The 27,055-nt window shown below is 38.7% G+C and overlaps 1 protein-coding gene across 3 annotated transcripts in view; it reads left to right on the top strand.

Moving 5' to 3' along the window:
• The window catches only part of PPP2R3A (protein phosphatase 2 regulatory subunit B''alpha), a 223,888-nt gene that overhangs the window by 107,767 nt on the left and 89,066 nt on the right, over positions 1-27,055 (top strand). For all 3 annotated transcript variants that reach the window (XM_082654434.1, XM_082654435.1, XM_082654436.1), the window contains one exon: positions 25,874-25,948. In XM_082654434.1, the coding sequence (XP_082510560.1) occupies positions 25,874-25,948 (75 nt within the window). The remainder of the gene's footprint in view (positions 1-25,873; positions 25,949-27,055) is intronic.

The raw sequence follows: 27,055 nt of genomic DNA, 5'->3' as shown, positions 1-27,055 counted from the left end.
TATCTATTTTTGGCTGTGTTGGGTCCTCGTTGCTGTGCACGGGCCTTCTCCAGTTGAGGTGAGTGGGGGCCACTCCTTGCTGCAGCGTTAGGGCTCCTCATTGTGGTGGCCTCTCCTGTCACAGAGCATGGGCTCTAGGCACACGGGCTTCAGTAGTTGTGGTGCATTGGCTCAGCAGTTGTGGCTCATGGGCTGTAGAGCTCCGGCTCAGTAGTTGTGGCGCACGGGCCCAGCTGCTCCGTGGCATGTAGGATCCTTCCGGACCAGAGCTTGAACCCATGTCCCCTGCATTAGCAGGTGGACTCTCAACCACTGCGCCACCAGGGAAGCCCAACCCCATTTTATTTAGAAAGCTTAACAAAGTAATTTCCTTAGAAGAAGTAGAGATCTTTATTAAGGAACTACCCCACAAAAAGCACCAGGCCCAGGTAGTTTCACAAGGGAATTCTACAAAACCTTCAAAGACCAGATAGTCCTAATGCTTAATAAATTATTCCAGAGAATTGAAAAGGAAGGAAAACTCTATAGCTCCTTCTATGAAACAACTGATACATAAACCAGGTACAGACAGTACAAAAAAGAAAATTGCAAATGAATATAATTCATGATTAATAATAAAAAGTAATAAATAAAATATTAAAAAGATGCATACAACCTGGTGGGATTTATTCCAGGAAGTCAAGATTGCTTCAGTATTAGGATCTTTTTTAATATCACATGTTGTTTCTAAGAAAAAAATTATGATTGTCTCAATAGATGCTGAAATCACTTTGGACAAAATTTAACACCCATTCATTAAAAAATGCTCAAGAAAGTAGATATTTGAGATACTTTCTTAACATGATTATAATATATATACCTAGCGCTAAAGCCAGTATAGAAAAACATTAGAGGCATTTCCATTAAAATCAGAGACAGGGCAAGGATGTCACAATATCCATTACTGTTCAGCATTGTACTAGAGTAATTATACTGTACAAGAGAAAACAATTAGAGGCATAAGAATGGCTGAAGAAGTAAAGTATTCATAGATGACGTGACAGTAAACCTGGAAACCCAAGAGAATCAGTGATAAAACTCAAAACAATAAAATAATTCAGTAAAATAGTAGGAAATAAAATTAACATATACAATCATCAGATCTTCCATTTCTGACCAAAATGGAGTAACTGGGATTGGATTTGCCTTCCTACCCGAAACAACAAAAACGTCAGGCAAGAAATACAAAATAATGGTTTTCAAGGTGCCAGACATCTGGCAACAAAAGATAGTGATTCCTGAGAAACAGTAAACAAACAAAGTGATCCTTATGATCGCCTTGAGAGAGTTTCCAAGCCACAGTGTGTTGATGGGGACCCTAGGCAGAGTTCAGGGAACTCCCTGAGTTTAGGAGACAGAGCTGAGAATCTAGAGGGACCAAAGTAGCTAGAATTCTTGGGACAGAGCACCAAAGAGGAAAGAAATGCACAGAGAGAAAACTCCAGAGAGCTTCAGAACTCCTCCATGAGTATTCATCAGAGGTACTGATCAGCAGATATATGTGAGGAAAGTAACCAAAGCTGAAGAAAGAGCTACCCCAAATTAGAGGGAACAGTACCCATAAGTCACACAGGGCCAATCAAGAATAATATCTGTCTCTACCATCCAGACTGGAAAACCTCATAATACACGGCACTTTAGGTAGAGTAGTCATAGGAGTCTTGCCTCAGTAGTGGGGAATAATTAGCCCTAAATTAGATAGCACTCAGTCCTGTCTAACAGATCTGAAAAGCAAAATCTAGAAGGATGAGAGGGTTTTTCAAAGTAACTTAACAGCATCGCAGAACGTAAAATATTTATTCTATTCAGAACTTGAGAATAAAAGAATATAAAAATATCCAGCACTCAAAAAGGTAAAATTCAAAATGGCTGGCAACACCAGGCATGCAAAGAAACAAGAATACAATTGATGATTAGGAGAAAAATCGATCAATTGAAACTGACTCAGAACTGACACAGATGTTAAAATTAGCAGACAAGTATATTAAAACAGATATCAAAAACTGAATACTTTTTTAAAGACCCAAACTGAACTCGTAGAGATGAAAACTAAGGTGTCTGGGGTGAAAAATATACCAGATTAGATTAACAGGAGATTAAACATTGCAAATTAAATGACTAGTGAACTTGAAGACATAGAATAGAAACTATCCAAAATGAGACATAGAGACATAAAAAAAGAAAGAAAAATGAAAAGAGCATCAGTGAGCTGTGGGGCCTAACTTCAAGCAACTTAACATACTTATAAATGGAAGAGAGGATGTTGTTAAATAAAGAATTTGTCAGGTCTTAGTCGCAGTTTCCTAGGACGGAACTTCTAAAGCCTCGGAATTTCCCGAATGATGAGTGTCTTTGTTTTTCATGGTGGGCTCCTGGGACATGCCTGAGTTTATACTAATGAGGTGACTCATTGTGGGCCCCTATATAGTTCCAGGATGAGGGCTTCCCATGCCAGAAAGGCCAACCATGTGATTACAGGTTGAGACTTTCAGCCAGGTGATATCAGCCTGACCTCCAAAGAGGCAGGGAGCCTGGAGATTGAATTCAGTCGTGTGACCAGTGATTCAATCAATCATGTCTACATAATGAAACCCAATTAAAAAGTCTGGACACTGAAGCACAATTGAGCTCCCCCTGGTTAACGATACACGGTAATGTGCTAGGAGGGTGACACATCTTGAGGACACAGAAGCTCCACATTTTAGACCTTCCCAGACCTTGCCCTATGCATCTCTTATTTGGCTGGTCCTCATTTGTATCCTTTATAATAGAATAGTAATCATAATACATTACTGTCCCCAGTTCTGTGGGTCATTTGGGCAAGTTGTTGAACCTCAGAGGATAATGGAAACCCCCAAATTCATGGCCAGTTAGTCAGAAGTATGGGTAGCCTGGGAACCCCAGAGTTATGGCTGGTGTCTGAAGTGAGAGGAGTCTTGTGGGGGACTGTGCCCTTAACCTGTGAAATCTGCACTAACTCTGCATAGTTAGTGCTGAAATTGCATTCCAGGGGGACAGAAAATTATTTGAAGAGATAATGGCCCAGAATTTTCTGTACTTGGTAAAAACTATAAACCCATGAAACTAAGATGCTCAATAAGCCCAAAGCACAAGAAACACAAATCTATACTAGGGCACATCATAATAAAGTGGCTCAAAACCAGTAATAAAAAGAAACTTTGAAAAGTAGCCAGAGAAGATAGTCACATTTCATAGAGTGGAACAAAGATAAAGATGACAGCGGATTTCGTGTTGGAAAAGTCCAAGCCAGAAGACAGAGGAGCAACATCTTTAAAGTACTGAAAGGAAAGAACTATCAACCTTGAATACTATACACAGTGAAAATACCATTCAAAAATGAAGGTGAATTAAGGATTTTTTTGGACATAGAAAAGCTCAAAGAATTCATCACCAACAGAAATGCACTACAAGAGATGTGTTTTGTTTGTTTGTTTTTTATTTGTTTGTTTGTTTTAAAAGTTGTTTAGGCAAGGAAGAAAGTAATACCAGATGGAAATGCAAATCTACACAAAGGAATGAACTCCAGAAGTGGTAACTACATGTATGTGATTTTTTATTATTCACATCTCTTTAGAAGAAAAGTAACTCTTTAAATGAAACTATCAACAATGCATTATGGTGTTTCTAATATATGTTTAAGTACAATTTGACAACAATAGCATAAAGACTGGGAGAAGAGAAATGGAAGTATATTGTTATGACTTGCATGTAATCCATGAAGTTGTATAACATCTCTTGAAAGTAGATTGTAGTAAATTAAAGATGTATGCTGTAACCTCTGATGCACCTCTAAAATAAGAGTTATAGCTAATAAGCCAAAAAAGGAAATAAAATGAAAGAATCATAAAGGACACTCAGTTAACACAAAAAGAGGCAGAAAAGGAAGAAAAAAAAAAGAACAAAGAATGGATGGGACAAATAGCAAGATGATAGATTTAAACCTAACCATATCAGTAGTCACATTACGTATAAGTGGTGTGAATACCCCCAAAAGCAAAGATTAGACAAAAAACCAAGACCCAAATATAGTATGTTGCCTGAAAGAAATATAAAGACACAAATAGGTTAAAAGTAAAAGGAGGGAAATATATATACCATGCTAATATTAATCAAAAGAAAGCTCTTACAGAAATGCAAATCAAAACTACAGTGAGGTATCACCTCACACCAGTCAGAATGGCTATTATCAAAAAGTCTACAAGTAACAAACGCTGGAGAGGGTGTGGAGAAAAGGGAACCCTCCTACACTGTTGGTGGGAATGTAGATTGGTGCAGCCACTGTGGAACACAGTATAGAGGTTCCTTAAAAAACTAAAAATAGAGCTACCGTATGATCCAGCAATCCCACTCTTGGGCACATATCCAGACAAGACGAAAACCCTAACTTGAAAAGATACATGCACCCCAGTGTTTGTTGCAGCACTATTTACGATAGCCAAGACATGGAAGCAACCTAAATGTCCATCAATAGATGAATGGATAAAGATGTATATAATGGAAGCCATAAAAAAGAATGAAATAATGCCATTTGCAGCAACATAGATGGACCTAGAGACTATCACACTAAATGAAGTAGTAAGTCAGACAAAGACAAATATCATATGCTATCACTTATATGTGGAGTCTAAAAAAATGATACAAATGAACTTATTTACAAAACAGAAACAGACTCATGGACATAGAAAACAAACTTACAGTTACCAAAGGGGGAAAGGAGGTGGGGGTGGGGGGGAGGATAAATTAGGACCTTGGGGTTAACAGATGTACACTACTCTATATAAAATAGATACACAACAAGGACTTACTATATAGCACAGGGAACTATATTCAGTATCTTCTAATAACCTATAATGGAAAACAATCTGAAAAAGTATATATGTATAAAATAAGTAGCAAGAATATACTGTATAGCACAGAGAATTATTAGCCATTATCTTGTAATAATCTGTAGTGTAGTATAATCTGCAAAAATACTGAATCACTATGCTGTACACTTAAAACTAACATAATATTTGTAAATCAACTATACTTCAATAAAAAATTAAATGAAAAAAAACTGATTCAAATTTGTAAAATAAATATCTATATTCCAAACGATAAGTAAGTAAAATACAGGACTAATCCCATAAGGGACATACAGTTAGTAGACAAACAGTGGGAAAATGTTAATTCTCACTAGATATCAAAGAAATGTAAATGAAAGCAGTCTGAAGATGACAATTTACACATTCTAAAAGAAACCCCCAAAAAAGTTGAATGTTTATATCCAGTGATGGTGAAGTTGCCCAGAAATTGACTCATACATTCTTACAGCCATGTTGTTCCCACCCTTTAGCCAGAAATGTTACCACTAAGAACTTAAGAAAGCAACAATTTGGCAAAAGTAGAAAGGTCCCTCCTCATCCTCCTGACTTCTAAATGTTGGAACTCCCACAGCTGAGCCCTTTAACACCTTCTCTTTTCCATCCATATGCACTGTTTGGAGGATCTCACCTATATACCCAGATCTCTCTCCTCGTGGATCTCCAGGAAGAAAGCAGACCCCAGCAGAGATTTTCCTGGGGGTGGGGTTTGGGGAATTTTTTAGGCACTTCAAGGGCTCTGAACTCAGTCAGAAGGGGCCGTGAAGACAGGAGGGGCCAGAGAGACCCCTAAAGCAAGCTTCTTCATAATATTACTCCCTTACGTTGTTAATAACCAAATGTCCCAGGCTTTATCTGATGGGGAGTAAGGATGAGGTCCCCAGGAATTCCCTCATTGCAGTAGCCCTTAGCTCTCCTGCAGGCCACCAGATCTCAGCTGCCCTTGACCCCTGCCTCAAGTCTGTGAGAATATTTTTGTGAGATAGCCCATTCATATTTTGACTTCCTCACTGAAGCCCATGTAGGAGAGCAAAATTTGCCACCCCAAAATGTCTCTTTGGCATGTAGGTTATTTCAGGCTGAACACAAAGCCCAAAAGACTCAGGAAAAAACTTTGACCTTCTCCCTAATTGCCTAAAAGAATTTAGATAGAGGGACTGTTCCTGGAAAAGAGCTATCAGCAGAGATCTCTGCAAAGAATATGGGCTAAGTATGGTGGGGGAAACTGGGCAGGGCCTAGAAATCAGAGTCCACTCTGTTCTATTGTCTCTGTGTAGCCCAGCGAACATTTGTTTATCAAACACTTGCTTTTCCATCTTCATGTGAATTGCCTTCCTCCTCTTTGAAGTCCCAAACCACTACCCACAACATCCACTTGTGTCTTTAGCTGAAGATGGTATTTAAGGTAAGGGCTTTGGCCATTTTGGCTAGTTACTCAGTTTTCCTGGGTCTCTCCCATGTATACACATTTAACTTTTGTTTAATTTTTCTCCTGTTTAAAAAAAAAAAACTCTTACAAATAAATGGAAAGACATTCCATATTCATGGATTGAAAGACTTACTATTTTTAAATACCCATACTATCCAAAGCAATCTATAGATTGATGCAATCTCTATCTAAATCCCAATGGTCCCATTCCCCCATTCCCTGGCAACTACCATTTCTGTTCTCTGCTTCTCTGAGTTTGACTATTTTAGATACCTCATATAAGTGGAATCATGGAGACGTTGTTCATTGGTTATAAAGTTTCAGTTATCCAAGACAAATAAGTTCTAGAGATCTGCTGTACAACATAGCACCTATCATTAACAATACTGTATTGTGCACTTAAAATTTTGTTAGAAGGTAGATCTCATGTTAAGTATTCTTACCAAAAAACAAACAAAAGAAGCAGCACAGGGAAAGTGTTGGAGATGAAGTATATGTCTATTACCTTGATTGCACTGATGGTTTCCTAGGTGTATGCATGTGTCCAAACTCATCAAATTGTGTATATTAAATAGGTGCAGTTTCTGTATATCAGTTATACCTCAATAAAGTTGTTTAAAAATACCAATGGTATTTTTTGCAGAAATAGAAAAAACAATTCTAAAATTCATATGGAATTTTTAGGACTTGGAATAGCCAAAACAATCCTGTGAAAGGAGAACAAAGCTGGAAGCCTCACACTTTATGACTTCAAAACATATTACAAAGATACAGCAATCAAAACAGGATGGTACTGGTATAAACACAGATATACAGACCAATGGAACAGAATAGAGAACCCAGAAATAAATTCTTGCTTATATGGTCAAATGACCTTCAACATGGGTGCCAAGAATAATAATGGGGAAACAATAGTCCCCAACAAATGGAGCTGGGAAAACTGGATATCCACATGCAAAGGAAAGAAGTTAGAATGTATCTTACACCATATAGAAAAATTAATGCAAAATGGATTAAAGACCTAAACATAAGACCTGAAACTATAAAACTCCTAGAAGAAGACATAGAGGAAACTTCACGATATTAGATTTGACCATGACTTTATGGATATGACACCAAAAGCACAGGCAACGAAAGCAAAAATAGACAAATGGGATTATATTAAACTTTAAGCCTTCACAGCAACGAAACAGTCAACACAGTGAAAGGCAACCTACAGAATGGAAAAATATTTGCAAACATATCTGATTAGGTTACTATCCAGACTATATAAAGAACTCCTGTGACTCAATAACAACAACAACAAACAACCTGAATTTAAAATGGGCAAAGGACTTGAGTAGATATTTCTCTAAAGAAAATAAAACGTCTGATAAGAATATGAAAAGATGTTCAACATCATTAAATAAGTAGGGAGTGCAAAGCAAAAACCACAGTGAGATACCATCTCACACCCATTAGGACGGTTACTTTTTTTTTTTTTTTTTTTTAAGCGTTGGTAAGGATGTGGAGAAATTGGAGTACTGGTAGGAATGTAAAATGGTACAGCCACTATGGAAAGTAATATGGAAGTTCCATATGATCAGCAATACTACTCCTGGGTGTACATCCAAAAGAATTGAAAACAGAATCTCAAAGAGATATTTGTACACCCACGTTGATAGCAGCATTATTCACAATAGCCAAGAGGTGGAAGTAACATAAATGTCCATCAGTGGATGAATGGATAAAGAAAATGTGGTATATACATGGAATGGAATATTGTTCACCTTTTTTAAAAAGGGAAATTCTGTCACATGCAGCAACATAGATAAACATTGAGAACATTATGCTAAGGGAAATAAGCCAGTCACAAAAAGACGTATACTGCATGACTCCACTTATATGATGTATCTAAAGTGGTCAAATTCATACAGATAGAAAGAATGGTGGGTGCTAGTGGCTGAGGGAGGGTGAGGTAAGGATTCATTGTGTGATGAGTGTAGAGTTTTAGTTGTCCGGGATTGAGTGGGTGGGGAGTGGGGGGAATCTGGAGATCTGTTGCCCAACAATGTGCAAGTCGTTGACAGTATTGTACTATATGCTTGGAAATTGTTGGGAGGATGAATCTTATGTATTTCTTTTGCCACAAAAAGAAAAGAAAAGGCAGGGTGGGTGGCTATATTAATGTCAAAGTAGTTTTTAGAGAAAATAATGTTGCTAGGGAATGATAAAGGGATCAATTTATTAAGAGGATATAACAATTCTAAATGTTTACACACCTAATAACAGACCTTCAAAATGCATGAATCAATATCCGATAGAACTTCAAGGATAAATCCACAATTATAGTGGTAGATTTCCACGTGCTGCTCTGAATAATGAATAGAACAAGTAGAGAGAAAATCAATAAGGATATAGAACACTTAAACAAGACTATCAACCAACCTGACCTAATTGACATTTGTATTACACTTCACCCAACAACAGCAGAATACACATTCCTTTATTTTTTTCTCTGAAATCTTGATATATTTGATTATATTTTTCCCCACATGTTATCTTTTCTACTTTATATTGAAAACCAGAAAGGGTATTAGGAATCTGAGTAAGAAGGTATAGGTTCACACATACTTTTGTCATACAGTATACACATTCCTTTAACATGTACACAGAATATTTACCAAAATAGACCATATTCTGGGCCATAGAACAAATCTCAACAAATTTTAAATATTCAGCTCACAAAATATATTCTCTGAGCATAATGGAATTAAATTAGAAATAATAAAAGATCTGTGAAAAATTCCTAAATATTTGATAACTAAATAACCTATGGGTCAGAGAAGAAGAAATCAAAAGGAAAATTAGGAAGTATTTTGAAATGAATGAAAATGAAAATACAACATATCAAAATTTATGGGATTCTGCTAAAGCTGTATTTATTTTTTTACTTCCTATTGTACTTTTTTTTAATTTAAAAATTTTTTTATACAGCAAGTTCTTATGAATTATTTTATACTTATTACTGTATATATGTCAATCCCAATCTCCCAATTCATCCCACTCACCCACCCCCATGCTTTCCCCCCTTGGTGTCCATACATCTGTTCTCTACATCTGTGTCTCTATTTCTGCCTTGCAAACCAGTTCAACTGTACCATTTTTCTAGATTTCACATATATGCATTAATATACGATATTTGTTATTCTCTTTCTGACTTACTTCACTCTGTATGACAGTCTCTAGGTCCATCCACATCTCTACAAATGACCCAGTTTTGTTCCTTTTTATGGCTGAGTAATATTCCATTGTCTGTATGTACCACACCTTCTTTATCCTTTCGTCTGTCGATGGGCATTTGGGTTGCTTCCATGACCTGGCTATTGTAAATAGTGCTGCAGTGAACACTGGGGTGCATGTGTCTTTTTGAATTATGGTTTTCTCTGGGTATATGCCCAGTAGTGGGATTGCTGGGTCATATGGTAGCTCTATTTTTAGTTTTTTAAGGCACCTCTATACTGTGTTCCACAGTGGCTGTATCAATTTACATTCCACCAGCAGTGCAAGAGGGTTCCCTTTTCTCCACAACCTCTCCAGCATTTGTTGTTTGTAGATTTTCTGATGATGCCCATTCTAACTGGTGTGAGGTGATACCTCAGTGTAGTTTTGATGTACATTTCTCTAATAATTAGTGATGAGCAGCTTTTCATGTGCCTCTTGGTCATCTGTATGTCTTCTTTGGAGAAATGTCTATTTAGGTCTTCTGCCCATTTTTGAATTGGGTTCTTTGTTTTTTTACTATTGAGGTGCCTGAGCTGTTTATATATTTTGGAGATTGATCCTTTGTCTCTTGATTCATTTGCAAATATTTTCTCCCATTCTCAGGGTTGTCTTTTCATCTTGTTTAGTTTCCTTTGCTGTGCAAAAGCTTTTAGGTTTCATTAGGTCCCAATTATTTATTTATTTTTTTATTTCCATTACTCTACGAGGTGGGTCAAAAAAGATCTGGCTGTGATTTATGTCAGAATGTTCTTCCTATGTTTTCCTCTAAGCGTTTTATGGTGTTCAGTCTTACATTTAGGTCTCTAACCCATTTTCAGTTTCTTTTCGTGTATGGTGTTAGGGAGTGTTCTAATTTCATTCTTTTACATGTAGCTATCCAGTTTTCCCAGCACCACTTATTGAAGAGACTGTCTTTTCTCCAAGGCAAGGTATCCTTGCCTCCTTTGTCATACATTAGTTGACCATAGGTGCATGGGTTTATCTCTGGGCTTTCTATGCTGTTCCATTGATCTGTTTTTCTGTTTTTGTGCCAGTACCATATTGTCTTGATTACTGTAGCTTTGTAGTGTAGTCTGAAGCCAGGAAGTCTGATTCCTCCAGCTCCATTTTTTGCCCTCAAGATTGCTTTGGCTATTCGGGTTTTTTTGTCTCCATACAAATTTTAAGATTTTTTGTTCTAGTTCTGTAAAAAATGTCATTGATAATTTGATAGGGATTGCATTGAATCTGTAGATTGCTTTGGGTAGTATAATCATTTTCACAGTTTTGATTCTTCCAATCCAGGAACATGGTATATCTCTCCATCTGTCTGTGTCATCTTTGATTTCCTTCATTAGTGTCTTATAGTTTTCTGAGTACAGGTTTTTTATCTCCTTAGGGAGCTTCATTCTTAGGTATTTTATTCTTTTTGTTGCAATAGTGAATGGGATTGTTTCCTTAATTTCTCTTTCTGATCTTTCATTGTTAGTATATAGGAATGCAAGAGGTTTCTGTGCATTCATTATGTATCCTGCAACTTTACCAAATTCACTGATTAGCTCTAGTAGTTTTCTGGTGGCATCTTTAGATTATCTATGTATAGTATCATATCATCGGCATGATAGTTTTACTATCATGGAAAACAGTGACAGTTTTACTTTTTCTTTTCCGATTTGTATTCCTTTTATTTCTTTTTCTTCTCTGATTTGTGTGGCTAGGACTTCCAAAACTATGTTGAATAATACTGGTGAGAGTGGACATCCTTGTCTTGTTCCTGATCTTAGAGGAAATGCTTTCAGTTTTTCACCATTGAGAATGATGTTTGCTGAGAGTTTGTCATGTATGGCCTTTATCATGTTGAGGTAGGTTCCCTCTTATGCCCACTTTCTGGAGAGTTTTTATCATAAATGGGTGTTAAATTTTGTCAAAAGCTTTTTCTGGATCTATTGAGATGATCATATGGTTTTTATTCTTCAGTGTGTTAATATGACGTATCACATAGATTGACTGGCATATATTGAAGAATCGTTGCATCCCTGGGATAAATCCCACTTGATCATGGTGTATGATCCTTTTAATGTGTTGTTGGATTCTGTTTGCTAGTATTTTGTTGAGGATTTTTGCATCTATATTCATCAGTGATATTGGTCTGTAATTTTCTTTTTTTGTAGTATCTTTGTCTGGTTTTGGTATCAGGGTGGCCTCGTAGAATGAGTTTGGGAGTGTTGCTTCCTCTGCAGTTTTTTGGAAGAGTTTGAGTAGGATGGGTGTTAACTCTTCTCTAAATGTTTGGTAGAATTCACCTATGAAGCCATCTGGTCCTGGACTTTTGTTTGTTGGAAGATTTTTAATCACAGTTTCAATTTCATTACTTGTGATTAGTCTGTTCATATTTTCTATTTCTTCCTGGTTCAGTCTGGGAAGGTTATACCTTTCTAAGAATTTGTCCATTTCTTCCAGGTTGTCCATTTTATTGGCATAGAGTTGCTTGTAGCAGTCTCTTATGAGGCTTTGTATTTCTGCAGTGTCCATTGTAACTTCTCCTATTTCATTTCTAATTTTATTGAATTTAGTCCTCTCCCTCTTTTTCTTGATGAGTCTGGCTAATGTTTTATCAATTTTGTTTATCTTCTCAAAGAACGAGCTTTTAGTTTTATTGATCTTTGCTATTGTTTTCTTTGTTTTTATTTCATTTATTTATGCTCTGAACTTTATGATTTCTCTCCTTCTGCTAATTTTGGGTTTTGTTTGTTCTTCTTTCTCTTGTTCCTTTAGGTGTAAGGTTAGTTTATTTGAGATTTTTATTGTTTCTTGAGGTAGGATTGTATTGCTATAACCTTCTGTCTTAGAACTGCTTTTGCTGCATCCCATAGGTTTTGGATCGTCGTGGTTTTTTGTTATCATTTCTCTCTAGGTTTTTATTGATTTCCTCTTTGATTTCTTCAGTGATCTCTTGGTTATTTAGTAGTGTATTGTTTGGCCTCCATGTGTTAGTGTTTTTTACGTTTTTCTCCCCTGTAATTTTTGTATGTTTCTTTTATTTTTTTTCTTTTTGCGGTACATGGGCCTCTCACTGTTGTAGCCTCTCCCGCTGCAGAGCACAGGCTCCGGACGCACAGGCTTGGCGGCCATGGCTCACGGGCCCAGCTGCTCCGCGGCATGTGCGATCTTCCCGGACCAGGGCATGAACCCGTGTTCCCTGCATCGGCAGGCGGACTCTCAACCACTGCACCACCAGGGAAGCCCTCCCCTGTAATTTATTTCTAATCTCATGACGTTGTGGTCAGAAAAGATGCTTGATATGATTTCAGTTCCCTTAAATTAATCGAGGCTTGATTTTTGACCCAAGATGTGATCTATCCTGGAGAATGTTCCGTGTGCACTTGAGAAGAAAGTGTAATATGCTGTTTTCTGATGGAATATCCTACAAATATCAATTAAATCTATCTGGTCTATTTTTTCATTTAAACTTGTGTTTCCTTATTAATTTTCTGTCTGGATGATCCGTCCATTGGTGTAAGTGAGGTGTTAAAGTCCCCCACTATTACTGTGTTACTGTCGATTTCCTCTTTTATAGCTGTTAGCATTTGCCTTATGTATTGAGGCGCTCCTTTGTTGGGTGCATAAATATTTATAATTGTTATATCTTCTTCTTGGATTGATCCCTTGATCATTATGTAGTGTCCTTCCTTGTCTTTTGTAGCATTCTTTATTTTAAAGTCTATTTTATCTGATATGAGTATTGCTACTCCAGCTTTCTTTTGATTTCCTTTTGCATGGAATATCTTTTTCCATCCCTTCACTTTCTGTCTGGATGTGTCCCTAGGTCTGAAGTGGGTCTCTTGTAGACAGCATGTATATGGATTTGTTTTTGTATCCATTAAGTGAGCCTGTGTCTTTTGGTTGGAGCATTTAATCCATTCACATTTAAGGTAGTTATTGATATATATGTTCCTGTTACCATTTTCTTAATTGTTTTGGGTTTGTTTTTGTAGGTCCTTTTCTTCTCTTGTGTTTCTCACTTAGAGAAGTTCCTTTAGCATTTCTTGTAGAGCTGGTTTGGTGGTGCTGAATTCTCTTAGCTTTTGCTTTTCTGTAAAGCTTTTGATTCCTCTCTCAAATCTGAATGAGATCCTTGCCAGCTAGAGTAATCTTGGTTGTAGTTTCTTCCCTTTCATCGCTTTACATATATGGTGCCACTCCCTTCTGGCTTGTAGAGTTTCTGCTGAGAAATCAGCTGTTAACCTTATGGGAGTTCCCTTGTATGTTATTTTTCCCTTATTGCTTTTAATAATTTTTCTTTGTCTTTAATTTTTGTCAATTTTATTACTATGTGTCTCAGCGTGTTTCTCCTTGGGTTTATCCTACCTGGGACTCCCCGCACTCCCTGGACTTGGGTGGCTATTTCCTTTCCCATGTTATGGAAGTTTTCAACTATAATCTCTTCAAATATTTTCTCTAGTCCTTTCTCTCTTCTCCTTCTGGGACCCCTATAATGCAAATGTTGTTGCGTTTAATGTTGTCCCAGAGGTCTCTTAGGCTGTCTTCATTTCTTTTCATTCTTTATTCTGTTCTGCAGCAGTGAATTTCACCATTCTGTCTTCCAGGTCACTTATCTGTTCTGCCTCAGTTATTCTGTTATTGATTCCTTCTAGTGTATTTTTCATTTCAGTTATTGTATTGTTCATCTCTGTTTGTTTGTTCTTTAATTCTTCTAGGTATTTGTTAAACATTTCTTGCATCTTCTCAATCTTTGCCTCCATTCTTTTTCTGAGGTCCTGGATCATCTTCACTATCATTATTCTGAATTCTTTTTCTGGAAGGTTGCATATCTCCACTTCTTTTAGTTGTTTTTCTGGGTTTTTATCTGGTTCCTCTATCTGGTACATAGTCCTCTGCCTTTACATTTTGTCTATCTTTCTGTGAATGTGGTTTTCGTTCCACAGGCTGCAGGATTGTAGTTCTTCTTGCTTCTGCCGTGTGCCTTCTGGTGGATGAGGCTATCTAAGAGGCTTATGCAAGCTTCCTGATGGGAGGGACTGGTGTTGGGTAGAGCTGGGTGTTGCTCTAGTGGGCAGAGCTCAGTAAAACTTTAATCTTCTTGTCTGCTGATGGGTAGGGCTGAGTTCTCTCCCTGTTGGTTGTTTGGCCTGAGGCAGCCCAGCACTGGAGGCTACAGCCTCTTTGGTGGGGCTAATGGCAGACTCCTGGAGGGCTCATGCCAAGGAGTACTCCCCAGAACTTCTGCTGCCAGTGTCCTTGTCCCCGTGGTGAGCCACAGCCACACCCCCGCCTCTGTGAGAGACCCTCCAACACTAGCAGGTAGGTCTGATTCCGTCTCCTATGGAGTCACTGCTCCTTCCCCCTGGGTCCTGATGTGCACACTACTTTGTGTGTGCCCTCCAAGACTGTAGTCTGTTTCCCCCAGTCCTGTCAAAGTCCTGGAATCAAATCCCTCTAGGCTGAGAAGTCTGATTCTCTGGGAATTCCTCCTCCCGTTGCCTGACCCCCAGGTTGGGAAGCCTGACGTGGGGCTCAGAACCTTAACTCCAGTGGGTGGACTTCTGTGGTATAATTGTTCTCCAGTTTGTGAGTCACCCACCCAGCAGTTATGGGATTTGATTTTATTGTGATTGTGCCCCTCCTACTGTCTCACTGTGGCTTCTCCTTTGTCTTTGGATGTGGGGTATCTTTTTTGGTGAGTTCCAGTGTCTTCCTCTGGATGATTGTTCAGCAGTTAGTTGTGATTCCGGCACTCTTGCAAGAGGGAGTGAGTGCACGTCCTTCTACTCCGCCATCTTGAGCCAGTCACTTTAAAGCTGTATCTAATAAGTGAGTTTAGCAAGGTTACAGTTACATTATCAATGTACAAAACTCAATTTTCTTTCTATATGCTAGCAACAAATAATTGGAAATTGAAACCTTTTAAATACCGTTTATAATACTACCCCAAAATATCAAATACTAGAGGCAGATCTGACAGTAGATGTGCAAAACATGTATACTGAAAACAGTAAACATTGCTGAGAGAAATTAAGATTTATATAAATGGAGAGATTGTCTTCTTTATTGATGGGAAGACGTGATATTATTAAGGTGTCAGTTTTACGTTAGATTTGACTCTTAGAACCATAGTAATGTTTTGCATACTCTCCCTGCAATAAATAATGAATTATAATCAACCAAGACCTGTAGGCAAGAAACCCAAAATAGAATATAAACAGTAACAAATGAACTGAACTGTATTACAAATGGACAGCACAACCACATTAAAGAGGATAAAGGAAGATTAGGAAAGAGCTAACCTAAGTAACCTTGGAAAGAATATGTTAACTGGATACTCTTAAGACTAAAGACAAAAGGTACTGTACACAAATACTGTAGCCTACTTAGTAAATTACTTTCTCAATAGGGTAGGTGTTGGCAAGTCTGTTAAAGTTACAAAGGAAAGGGGGAAGTCATGAATGAACCTTGTGGTATTGAATTGAAATCAGTTATCTGTATGATTACATAGTTTTTAATATACACAGATAGAAAGAGAAAGAAATATATGTGTACGCGTGGACTGATATACACACATATATATATTCCTAGTTCTGTCTGCCAAGAGGGTCCACTAGCAACGACACCCTAGTAGTAACAAGCAGCCCCCAGATGTGGTTTCTCAATACCATTCTGCAGTAAAAGGAATCAGGGCTGCTTGGAGAAAAGGTTGATTCTAGGGCTGGAGCATCAAAAATATAAGATGAGACTGGACCATCTTGTGATACCAAAAAATACAGAAGTGCTTACAAAAGGATGGGACATGTCAAGAGGACACAGGAGCCAATTTAAAAGAGTTCCCAGTGACCAAAGCTAGCTCATAAATTGAACAAATAAGTACGCCGGAGAGAAAGGACAGCTCTTCCTTATAGAAGGAAGGGGGAGACTTAGGTAGGGGGAGACCTTCAAGATGGCAGAAGAGTAAGACGTGGAGATCACTTTTCTCCCCACAAATACATCAGAAATACATCTACATGTGGAACAACTCCTACAGAACACCTGCTGAGTGCTGGCAGAAGACCTCAGACCTCCCAAAAGGCAAGAAACTCCCCACGTACCTGGGTAGGGCAAAAGAAAAAACAGACGAAAGAATAGGGATGGGACCTGCACCAGTGGGAGGGAGCTGTGAAGGAGGAAAAGTTTCCACACACTAGGAAGCCCCTTTACTTGTGGAGACGGGGGGTGGGTAGGGGGGAAGCTTGGAGCCACAGAGGAGAGCGCAGCAACAGGGGTGCAGAGGGCAAAGCAGAGAGATTCCCACACAGAAGATTGCTGCCGACCAGCACTCACCAGCCTGAGAGCCTTGTCTGCTTACCCGCTGGGACGGGTTGGGGCTGGGAGCTGAGGCTCGGGCTTGGAAGGTCAGATCCCAGGGAGAGGACTGGGGTTGCCTGTACGAACACAGCCTGAGAGGGCTAGTGCGCCACAGCTAGCCAGGAGGAGGTCCGGGAAAAAGTCTGGAACTGCCTAAGAGGCAAGAGACCATTGTTTCGGGGTGCATGAGGAGAGGGGATTCAGAGCACCGCCCAGATGAGTGCCAGAGACAGGTGCAAGCTGCAGCCATCAGCACGGACACCAGAGACGGCATGAGACACTAGGGCTGCTGCTGCAGCCACTAAGAAGCCTGTGTGCGAGCACAGGTCACTCTCCACACCTCCCCTTCCAGGGAGCCTGTGCAGCCCACCACGGCCAGGGTCCCAGGATCCAGGGACACCTACCCCGGGAGAACGCACGGCACGCCTCAGGCTGTTGCAATGTCATTCTGGCCTGTTGCGGCAGGCTCACCCCGCATTCCTTACCCCTCCCTCCCGCCAGCCTGAGTGAGCCAGAGTCCCCTAATCAGCTGCTACTTTTAACCCTATCCTGTCTGGGCAGGAACAGACGCCCTCAGGTGACCTACACACAGAGGTGCGGCAAATTCAAAGCTGAACCCCAGGAGCTGTGTGAACAAAGAAGAGAAAGGGAAGTTTCTCCCAGCAGCCTCAGGAGCAGTGGATTAAATCTCCACAATCAACTTGATGTACCCTGCATCTGTGGAATACGTGAATAGACAACGAATCATCCCAAAATTGAGGTGGTGGACATTGGGAGCAATGATATATATTTTTTTTTCCTTTTTCTCTTATTGTGAGTGTGTATGTGTATGCTTCTTTGTGTGATTTTGTCTGTATAGCTTTGCTTTTACCATTTGTCCTAGGGTTCTGTCTGTCCGTTTTATTTATTTTTTTTACTATAACTTTTAGCGTTTGTTATCATTCGTGGATTTGTTTTTTGGTTTGGTTGCTCTCTTCCTTCTTTTATTCCTTTTTCTTTTTTTCATTTCTTTTTCTTTTTCTTTTTTTTTTTTTTTTGCGGTTCGTGGGCCTCTCACTGTTGTGGCCTCTCCCATAGTGGAGCACAGGCTCCAGATGTGCAGGCTCAGTGGCCATGGCTCACAGGCCCAGCCGCTCCACGGCATGTGGGATCTTCCCAGACCGGGGAACGAACCTGTGTCCGCTGCATCAGCAGGCGGACTCTCAACCACTGCGCCACCAAGGAAGCCCTATTTTTCATTTTTTTATTTTCAATAATTTTTTATTTTAATAACTTTATTGTATTTCTCTTTTTTCTCTTTCTTTCTTTCTTTTTTTCTCCCTTTTCTTCTGAGCCGTGTGTCTGACAGGGTCTTGGTGCTCTGGCAAGGTGTCAGGCCTGTGCCTCTGAGGTGGGAGAGCCAAGTTCAGGACATTGGTCCACCAGAGACCTCCCAGCTCCACATAACATCAAATGGCAAAAGCTCGCCCAGAAATCTCCATCTCAACGCTAAGACCCAGCTCCACTCAACGACCAGCAAGCTACAGTGCTGGAAACCCTATGCCAAACAACTAGCAAGACAGGAACACAACCCCACCCATTAGCACAGAGGCTGCCTAAAATCATAATAAGGTTACAGACACGCCAAAACACACCACCGGATGCGGATCTACCCACCAGAAAGACAAGATCCAGCCTCATCCAGCAGAACACAGGCACTGGTACCTTCCACCAGGAAGCCTACACAGCCCACTGAACCACCCTTAGTCACTGGGGGAAGACACCAAAAACAACAGGAACTACGAACCTTCAGCCTGTGAAAAGGAGACCCCTAACACAGTGAGTTAAACAAAATGAGAAGGCAGCAAAACACACAACAAATGAAGGAGCAAGGTAAAAACCCACCAGACCTACCAAATGAAGAAGAAATAGGCAGTCTACCTGAAAAAGAATTCAGAGTAATGATAGTAAACATGATCCAAAATCTTGGAAATAGAATGGAGAAAATACAAGAAATGTTTAACAAGGACCTAAAGAACTAAAGAGTAAAGAAACAATGATGAACAATACAGTAAATGAAATTTAAATTCTCTAGAATTAATCAATAGCAGAATAACTGAGGCAGAAGAATGGATACGTGACCTGGAAGATAAAATAGTGGAAATAACTACTGCAGAGTAGAATAAAGAAAAAATAATGCAAAGAATTGAGGACAGTCTTAGAGACCTTTGGGACAACATTAAATGCACCAACATTCGAATTATAGGGGTCCCAGAAGAAGAAGAAAAAGAGAAAAGGACTGAGAAAATATTAGGAGAGATTATAGTTGAAAGCTTCCCTAATATGGGAAAGGAAATAGTTAATCAAGTCCAGGAAGCACAGAGTGTCCCATACAGGATAAATCCAAGGAGAAACACGCCAAGACACATATTAATCAGACTATCAAAAATTAAATGCAAAGAAAAAATATTAAAAGCAGCAACAGAAAAACAACAAATAACATATAAGGGAATCCCAATAAGCTTAACAGCTGTTCTTTCAGCAGAAACCCTGCAAGCCAGAAGGGAGTGGCAGGACATAGTTAAAGTGATGAAGGAGAAAAACCTACAACCAAGATTACTCTACCCAACAAGGATCTCATTCAGATTCGATGGAGAAATTAAAACCTTTACAGACAAGCAAAAGTTAAGAGATTTCAGCAGCACCAAACAGCTTTACAACAAATGCTAAAGGAACTTCTCCAGGCAGGAAACACAAGAGAAGGAAAAGACCTACAATAACAAACCCAAAACAATTAAGAAAATGGTAATAGAAACATACATATTGATAGTTACCTTAAATGTAAATGGATTAAATGCTCCCACCAAAACACATAGACTGGCTGAATGGATACAAAAACGAGACCCGTATACATGCTGTCTACAAGAGTCCCACTTCAGACCTAGGGACACATACAGACTGAGAGTGAGGGGATGGAAAAAGATATTCCATGCAAATGGAAATCAAAAGAAAGCTGGAGTAGCAATACTCATATCAGATAAAATAGACTTTAAAATAAAGAATGTTACAAAAGACAAGGAAGGACACTAAATAATGATCAAGGGATCAATCCAAGAAGAAGATATAACAATTATAAATATATATGCACCCAGCATAGGAGCACCTCGATACATAAGGCAACTGCTAACAGCTATAAAAGAGAAAATCAACAGTAACACAATAATAGTGGGGGACTTTACCACCTCACTTACACCAATGGAGAGATCATCCAAACAGAAAATAAATAAGGAAACATAAGCTTTAAATGACACATTAAGCAAGACAGACTTAATTTATATTTATAGGACATTCCATCAGAAAACAGCAGATTACACTTTCTTCTCAAGTGCACACGGAACATTCTCCCGGATAGATCACATCTTGGGTCACAAATCAAGCCTCAGTAAATTTAAGAAAATTGAAATCATATCAAACATCTTTTCCGACCACATCACCATGAGATTAGAAATCAGTTAAAGGGAAAACAAACACAAACACATGGAGGCTAAACAATATGTTACTAAATAACCAAGAGATCACTGTAGAAATCAAAGGAAATCAAAAAAAAAATCTAGAGACAAATGACAACAAACACGTGATGATCCAAAACCTATGGGATGCAGCAAAAGCAGTTCTAAGAGGGAAGTTTATAGCAATACAAGCCTACCTCAAGAAACAATAAAAATCTCAAATAAATGAACCTTACACCGAAAGGAACAGGAGAAAGAAGAACAGACAAAACCCAAAATTAGTAGAAGGAAAGAAAACATAAAGTTCTGAGGAGAAATATATGAAACAGCAATAACAAAATTAATAAAATAATAACAAAAATTAATAAAACTAAAAGCTGGTTCTTTGCAAAGATAAAGAAAATTGATAAACCATTAGCCAGACTCATCAAGAAAGAGAGGGAGAGGACTCAAATCAATAAAATTAGAAATGAAGTAGGAGAAGTTACAGTGGACACTGCAGAAATACAAAGCCTCATAAGAGACTACTACAAGCAACTCTATGCCAATAAAATGGACAACCTGGAAAAATGGACAAATTGTTAGAAAAGCACAACCTTCCAAGACTGAACCAGGAAGAAATAGAAAATATAAACAGACCAATCACAAGCACTGAAATTGAGACTGTGATTAAAAATCTTCCAACAAACAAAAGCCCAGGACCAATTGCCTTCACAGGTGAATTCTTTCAGACATTTAGAGATGAACTAACACCTATTCTTCTCAAACTCTTCCAAAATATAGCAGAGGTAGGAACACTCCCCAACTCATTCTATGAGGCCACCATCGCCCTGATACCAAAACCAGACAGAGATGTCACAAAGAAAGAAAACTACAGGCCAATATCACTGATGAACACAGATGCAAAAATCCTCAACAAAATACTAGCAAAGAGAATCCAACAGCACATTAAAAGGATCATACACCATGATCAAGTGGGGTTTATCGCAGGAATGCAAGAATTCTTCAGTATATGCACATCAATCAATGTGACACAGCATATTAACAAATTGAAGAACAAAAACCATATGATCATCTCAATAAAGTCAGAAAAAGCTTTTGACAAAATTCAACACCGATTTATGATAAAAATCCTCCAGAAAGTAGGCATAGAGGGAACTTATCTCAACATATTGAAGGTCATATATGACAAACCCACAGCCAGCATCGTCCTTAATGGTGAAAAACTGAAAGCATTTCCTCTAAGATCAGGAACAAGACAAGGGTGCCCACTCTCACCACTGTTATTCAACATAGTTTTGGAAGTTTTAGCCACAGCAATCAGAGAAGAAAAAGAAATAAAAGGAATCCAAATTGGAAAAGAAGAAGTAAAGCTGTCACTGTTTTCAGATGACATGATACTATACATAGAGGATGCTACCAGAAAACTACTAGAGCTAATCAATGAATTTGGTAAAGTAGCAGGATACAAAATTAATGCACAGAAATCTCTTGCATTCCTATACACTAATGATGAAAAATTTGAAAGAGAAATTAAGGAAACACTCCCATTTACCACTGCAACGAAAAGAATAAAATACCCAGGAATAAACCAACCTAAGGAGACAAAAGACCTATATGCAGAAAACTATAAGACACTGATGAAAGAAATTAAAGATGATAGAAACAGATGGAGAGGTATACCATGTTCTTGGACTGGAAGAATCAACATTGTGAAAATGACTATACTACCCAAAGCAATCTACAGATTCAGTGCAATCCCTATCAAACTACCAATGGTATTTTTCACAGAACTAGAACAAAAAATTTTACAATTTGTATGGAAACACAAAAGACCCCGAATAGCCAAAGCAATCCTTACAAAGAAAAACAGAGCTGGAGGTATCAGGCTCCCTGACTTCAGACTATACTACAAAGCTATAGTAATCAAGACAGTATGATACTGGCACAAAAACAGAAATATAGATCAATGGAACAGGATAGAAAGCCCAGAGACAAACCCACAGACATATTGTCACCTTATTTTTGATACAGGAGGCCAGAATATACAATGGAGATAAGATAGCTTCTTCAGTAAGTGGTCCTGGACAGCCACATGTAAAAGAATGAAATTAGAATACTCCCTAACACCATACACAAAAATAAACTCAAAATGGATTAAAGACATAAATGTGGGGCTTCCCTGGTGGCGCAGTGGTTGAGAGTCCGCCTGCCGATGCAGGGGACACAGGTTTGTGCCCCGGTCCAGGAGGATCGCACATGCCATGGAGTGGCTGGGCCCGTGAGCCATGGCCGCTGAGCCTGTGCATCCGGAGCCTGTGCTCCACAACGGGAGAGGCCACAACAGTGAAAGGACCGTGTACCGCAAAAAAAAAAAAAAAAAAGACATAAATGTAAGGCCAGACACTATAAAACTCCTAGAGGAAAACATAGGCAGAACACTCTATGACATAAATCAGAGCAAGTTCCTTTTTGACCCACCTCCTAGAGAAATGGAAATAAAAACAAAAATAAACAAATGGGACCTAGTGAAACTTAAAAGCTTTTGCACAGCAAAGGATACCATAAACAAGACGAAAAGACAACCCTCAGAGTGGGAGAAAATATTTGCAAATGAAGAAACTGACAAAAGATTCATCTCTAAAATTTACAAGCAGCTCATGCAGCTTAATTTCAAAAAAACAAACAACCCAATCCAAAAATGGGCAGAAGACCTAAATAGACATTTCTCCAAAGAAGATATACAGCTTGCCAACAAACACATGAAAGAATGCTCAACATCACTCATTAGAGAAATGCAAATCAAAACTACACTGAGGGGCTTCCCTGGTGGTGCAGTGGTTGGGAGTCCACCTGGGGAGTCCGCCTGCCGATGCAGGGGACAAGGGTTCGTGCCCCGGTCCAGGAAGATCCCACATGCCGTGAAGCAGCTGGGCCCATGAGCCATGGCCGATGAGCCTGTGCGTCCAGAGCCTGTGCTCCACAACCGGGGAGGCCACAACAGTGAGAGGCCCGCGTACCGCCAAAAAAAAAAAAAAAAAAAACCTACACTGAGGTATCGCCTCACACCAGTCAGAATGGCCTTCATCAAAAAATCTACAAACAATAAATGCTGAAGAGGGTGTGGAAAAAAGGGAACCCTCTTGCACTGTTGTTGGGAATGTAAATTGATACAGCCACTACGGAGAACAATATGGAGGTTCCTTGAAAAGCTAAAAATTGAGCTACCATACGACCCAGCAATCCCACTACTGGGCATATACCCTGAGAAAACCATAATTCAAAAAGAGTCATGTACCACAATGTTCATTTTAGCACTGTTTACAATAGCCAGGACATGGAAGCAACCTAAGTGTCCATCAACAGCTGAATGGATAAAGATGATGTGACACATATATACAATGGAATATTACTCAGCCATAAAAAGTAATGACACTGAGGTATTTGTAGTGAGGTGGATGGACCTAGAGTCTGTCATACAGGCTGAAGTAAGTCATAAAGAGAAAAACAAATACCATATGCTAACACATATATATGGAATCTTAAAAAAAATGGTTATGAAGAACCTAGGGGCAGGAGAGGAATAAAGATGCAGATGTAGAGGATGGACTTGAGGACACGGGGAGGGGGAAGGGTAAGCTGGGACGAAGTGAGAGAGTGGCATGGACTTATATATACTACCAAATGTAAAGTAGATAGCTAGTGGGAAGCAGCCGCATAGCACAGGGAGATCAGCTCGGTGCTTTGTGACCACCTAGAGGGGTGGGATAGGGAGGGTGGGAGGAAACTGCAAGAGGGAAGAGATATGGGGATATATGTTTATGTATAGCTGGTTCACTTTGTTATAAAGCAGAAACTAACACACCATTGTAAAGCAATTATACTCCAATAAAGATGTTTAATAAATAAATAAGGTAAACACCACTATATCAATGCCACAGTCAGTTTCCGTCAATGGCTGCTGAAATCTGTGGGCACAAGTTTTCAGAGAAACAGGATATTAGCAGTGTCTTAAAGTATCTCCCCCATGATATTTATCAGTTATTAAATGGTAATAAATTTATGGTGGCAACCCAGCAGATACCACTTTAACCAAGTGTGTTCTAAAATTAACACAAGTTGTAAAACATATCAGCATCACATACTCCTTGTAAGACTGAAAAGGACACAACATCACTTCTGTGGTATACCCATTAAAAGTGTGTAACTTTAATGATGAGGAAATACCAGACAATGCCACATTGAGAGACATTCTACAGAATAACTAACCAGAACTCATAAAGTGTCAGAATCATGAAATAAAAGGAAAGACTGAAGAACTGCCACAGATTGGAAGAGACCAATGAGACACAAGAACCAATGCAGTTAGGATGCTGGAACAGAAAAAACAGATTAGGGGAAAAGCTGGAAATTTTTGAATAAGGTCTGTAGTTTAGCATTACATCAATGTTCATTTCCTAGTTTTGATAATTGTACTATGGTTTGTAAGTTGTTACCATTATGGGAAGCTGGGAGAAAGATGTAGGAAATCTCTCTATAAAATTTTTGCAATTTACTGTAAGTCTAAAATTATTTCCAAATAAAATTTAAAGAAATAGTAAGGTCCATTGGTTTTAGACTGTATTGGTAGGTATGAATAGCTAACTGCTCTGAAGAAACAAAGGAAAGAGATATAACTGATGTCTGTCCATTCATGACTAGCCAATTAATAGATTATATCTATGTTAGCATTGCTGTCGCCTCTGGTTATTAAATTAACAGTAATTATCTCCATTAGGTTCTCTAGGCTCATTCAAAGTGCTTTTAAAACCTAATTAGAAAATAAAAACAGTATTTCAAGGATTTAATATTCTAATAGTCTTCCATGAGAACAAAATATCAGATTTTAAAATAAATAAAATCCTAAATTGGAAAACAAATTTGTCAACACAGTTATTTTGATGAACATTAGCTGGTTCATAGAACTTAACATAGATTTAAAGCTATTTGGCTACAAGGCTATTTTTTTCCCCCAAAATTTCCCATGTCTGTAGTTTGAGAAAGAATCGTTCTAGTGGGCTTGTGTCTATCATCCTTTCTGTGTAAATTTCACTTAGCAATCCCTACCAAGATCTGTGGGATGAATTTCCCGGAAATGCATGTTAGAATTACAGTATGTACCTGTAAGACATTTGATTCATAAATCACCAAATATAGCTAAATTAAAATTTTAACTTTTTATTGACATATACTGTGAAAAAACACACATAAGTATGCTTGTGAAATATTTGAATTTAATAAAGTACTAATTAAATTTTAAGTACATTGTTCAATATTCTGAAACAGCGAGTTTGCTCAACTGGCAAGTATTCTACAAGAGGGAAAAAAGTTCTGTAGGTGTCTTGGGGTTTTTTGGGGTATGTTTGTTAATTTAGTTTGGTTTTGTTCTTTTTCAGGATGTGGTAGATACACATCCTGGCCTCACGTTCCTGAAAGATGCTCCAGAATTCCACTCCCGCTACATCACCACGGTAGGCCGAGTCCCTTTTTGTCTTAATATAACTCTATAAGTCTCCTTTTTGTCATTATCTAGTATCCAGGCTTTCAGATCTTTATGCAAAATGGGCTATAATGATTATTTTAAGTGGAAGGAAGTAAAATTGAATTAATTTTTTCTATCTATTTGCCTTCTTATATGTGTCCAGTGCTTAAGAGGTCTCTTGTATATAAAATTTAAGTGATATGCTCATTCGGTCTGGTATTATGAGGTATACCTTTTGCTGTATCATTAATATTGATACCCAGTTGATCTTTAGCATTTGCAAATAATACTGAAAAGAATCTTCAACATCCTTTTCCAAAAAAAGATGTATCTATAGTGCCTCAAAGTTAGAACTGAAATGATAATGAAAAATAGATTGTATGTAATCAGAAAACAAATCATGTAAGAATTTAAAATAACATGATCACAATCTCCTATTTTGTGGGGTGTTCTCATTCCATGTTTCTCATACACAGCCTCATTTGGTCAGTCACAGGCAGGGCATGCAGTATGAGTGAGAGCACACAGGCCTACAGCTCACACTGCAGCCACACCAGGCATTCTCTGCCCTAGCTTCCAGATTATCTTTGGAAGAACTCCACAGCTGAACCAACCTCAGGGCACACCTCACATTCACAGCCATACCCGGGGGAGATGATCCCTGCCTCTGGTAAATAGAACAGTCTCCTCTGAGGAAGGCCCTCTCATTCTTAGGGCACTTTTTGTTGGCTATGAATTTGTTGGTTTCTGTTGAGTTACAGAATACCACCATTCTTTTTCTACTGTAGGAACTTCATTATTTGCTTTTACATTGATTCTCTTCTGTCATAAAACTTTATAAGACTTTATTTGAACCATAAGGTGTCACTGTCATCCAAGACTATCTCAGAAGTTATTTTTGCCTGTTAACCACAACACTCTACTAAACTACCTCTACTACAATCACCCTGGCCCAGCCACTCATCCTTGTTTTTCACATGGATTCCTTCTAATTGGTCTCCCTACTTACACCCTCATTGCCCTACAGTCTAGTCTCCACAAAGCAGAGTTATCCTTTGAAAATATAAGTCAGACCATGTCACTCCTCTGCTCAGAC

Source organism: Grampus griseus (assembly GCF_964374135.1).
Source record: "Grampus griseus genome assembly, chromosome: 5".
Lineage (NCBI taxonomy): Eukaryota > Metazoa > Chordata > Mammalia > Artiodactyla > Delphinidae > Grampus > Grampus griseus.
The sequence above is the reverse complement of the archived record's forward strand: the minus strand, read 5'-3'. Positions and strand labels throughout refer to the sequence as shown.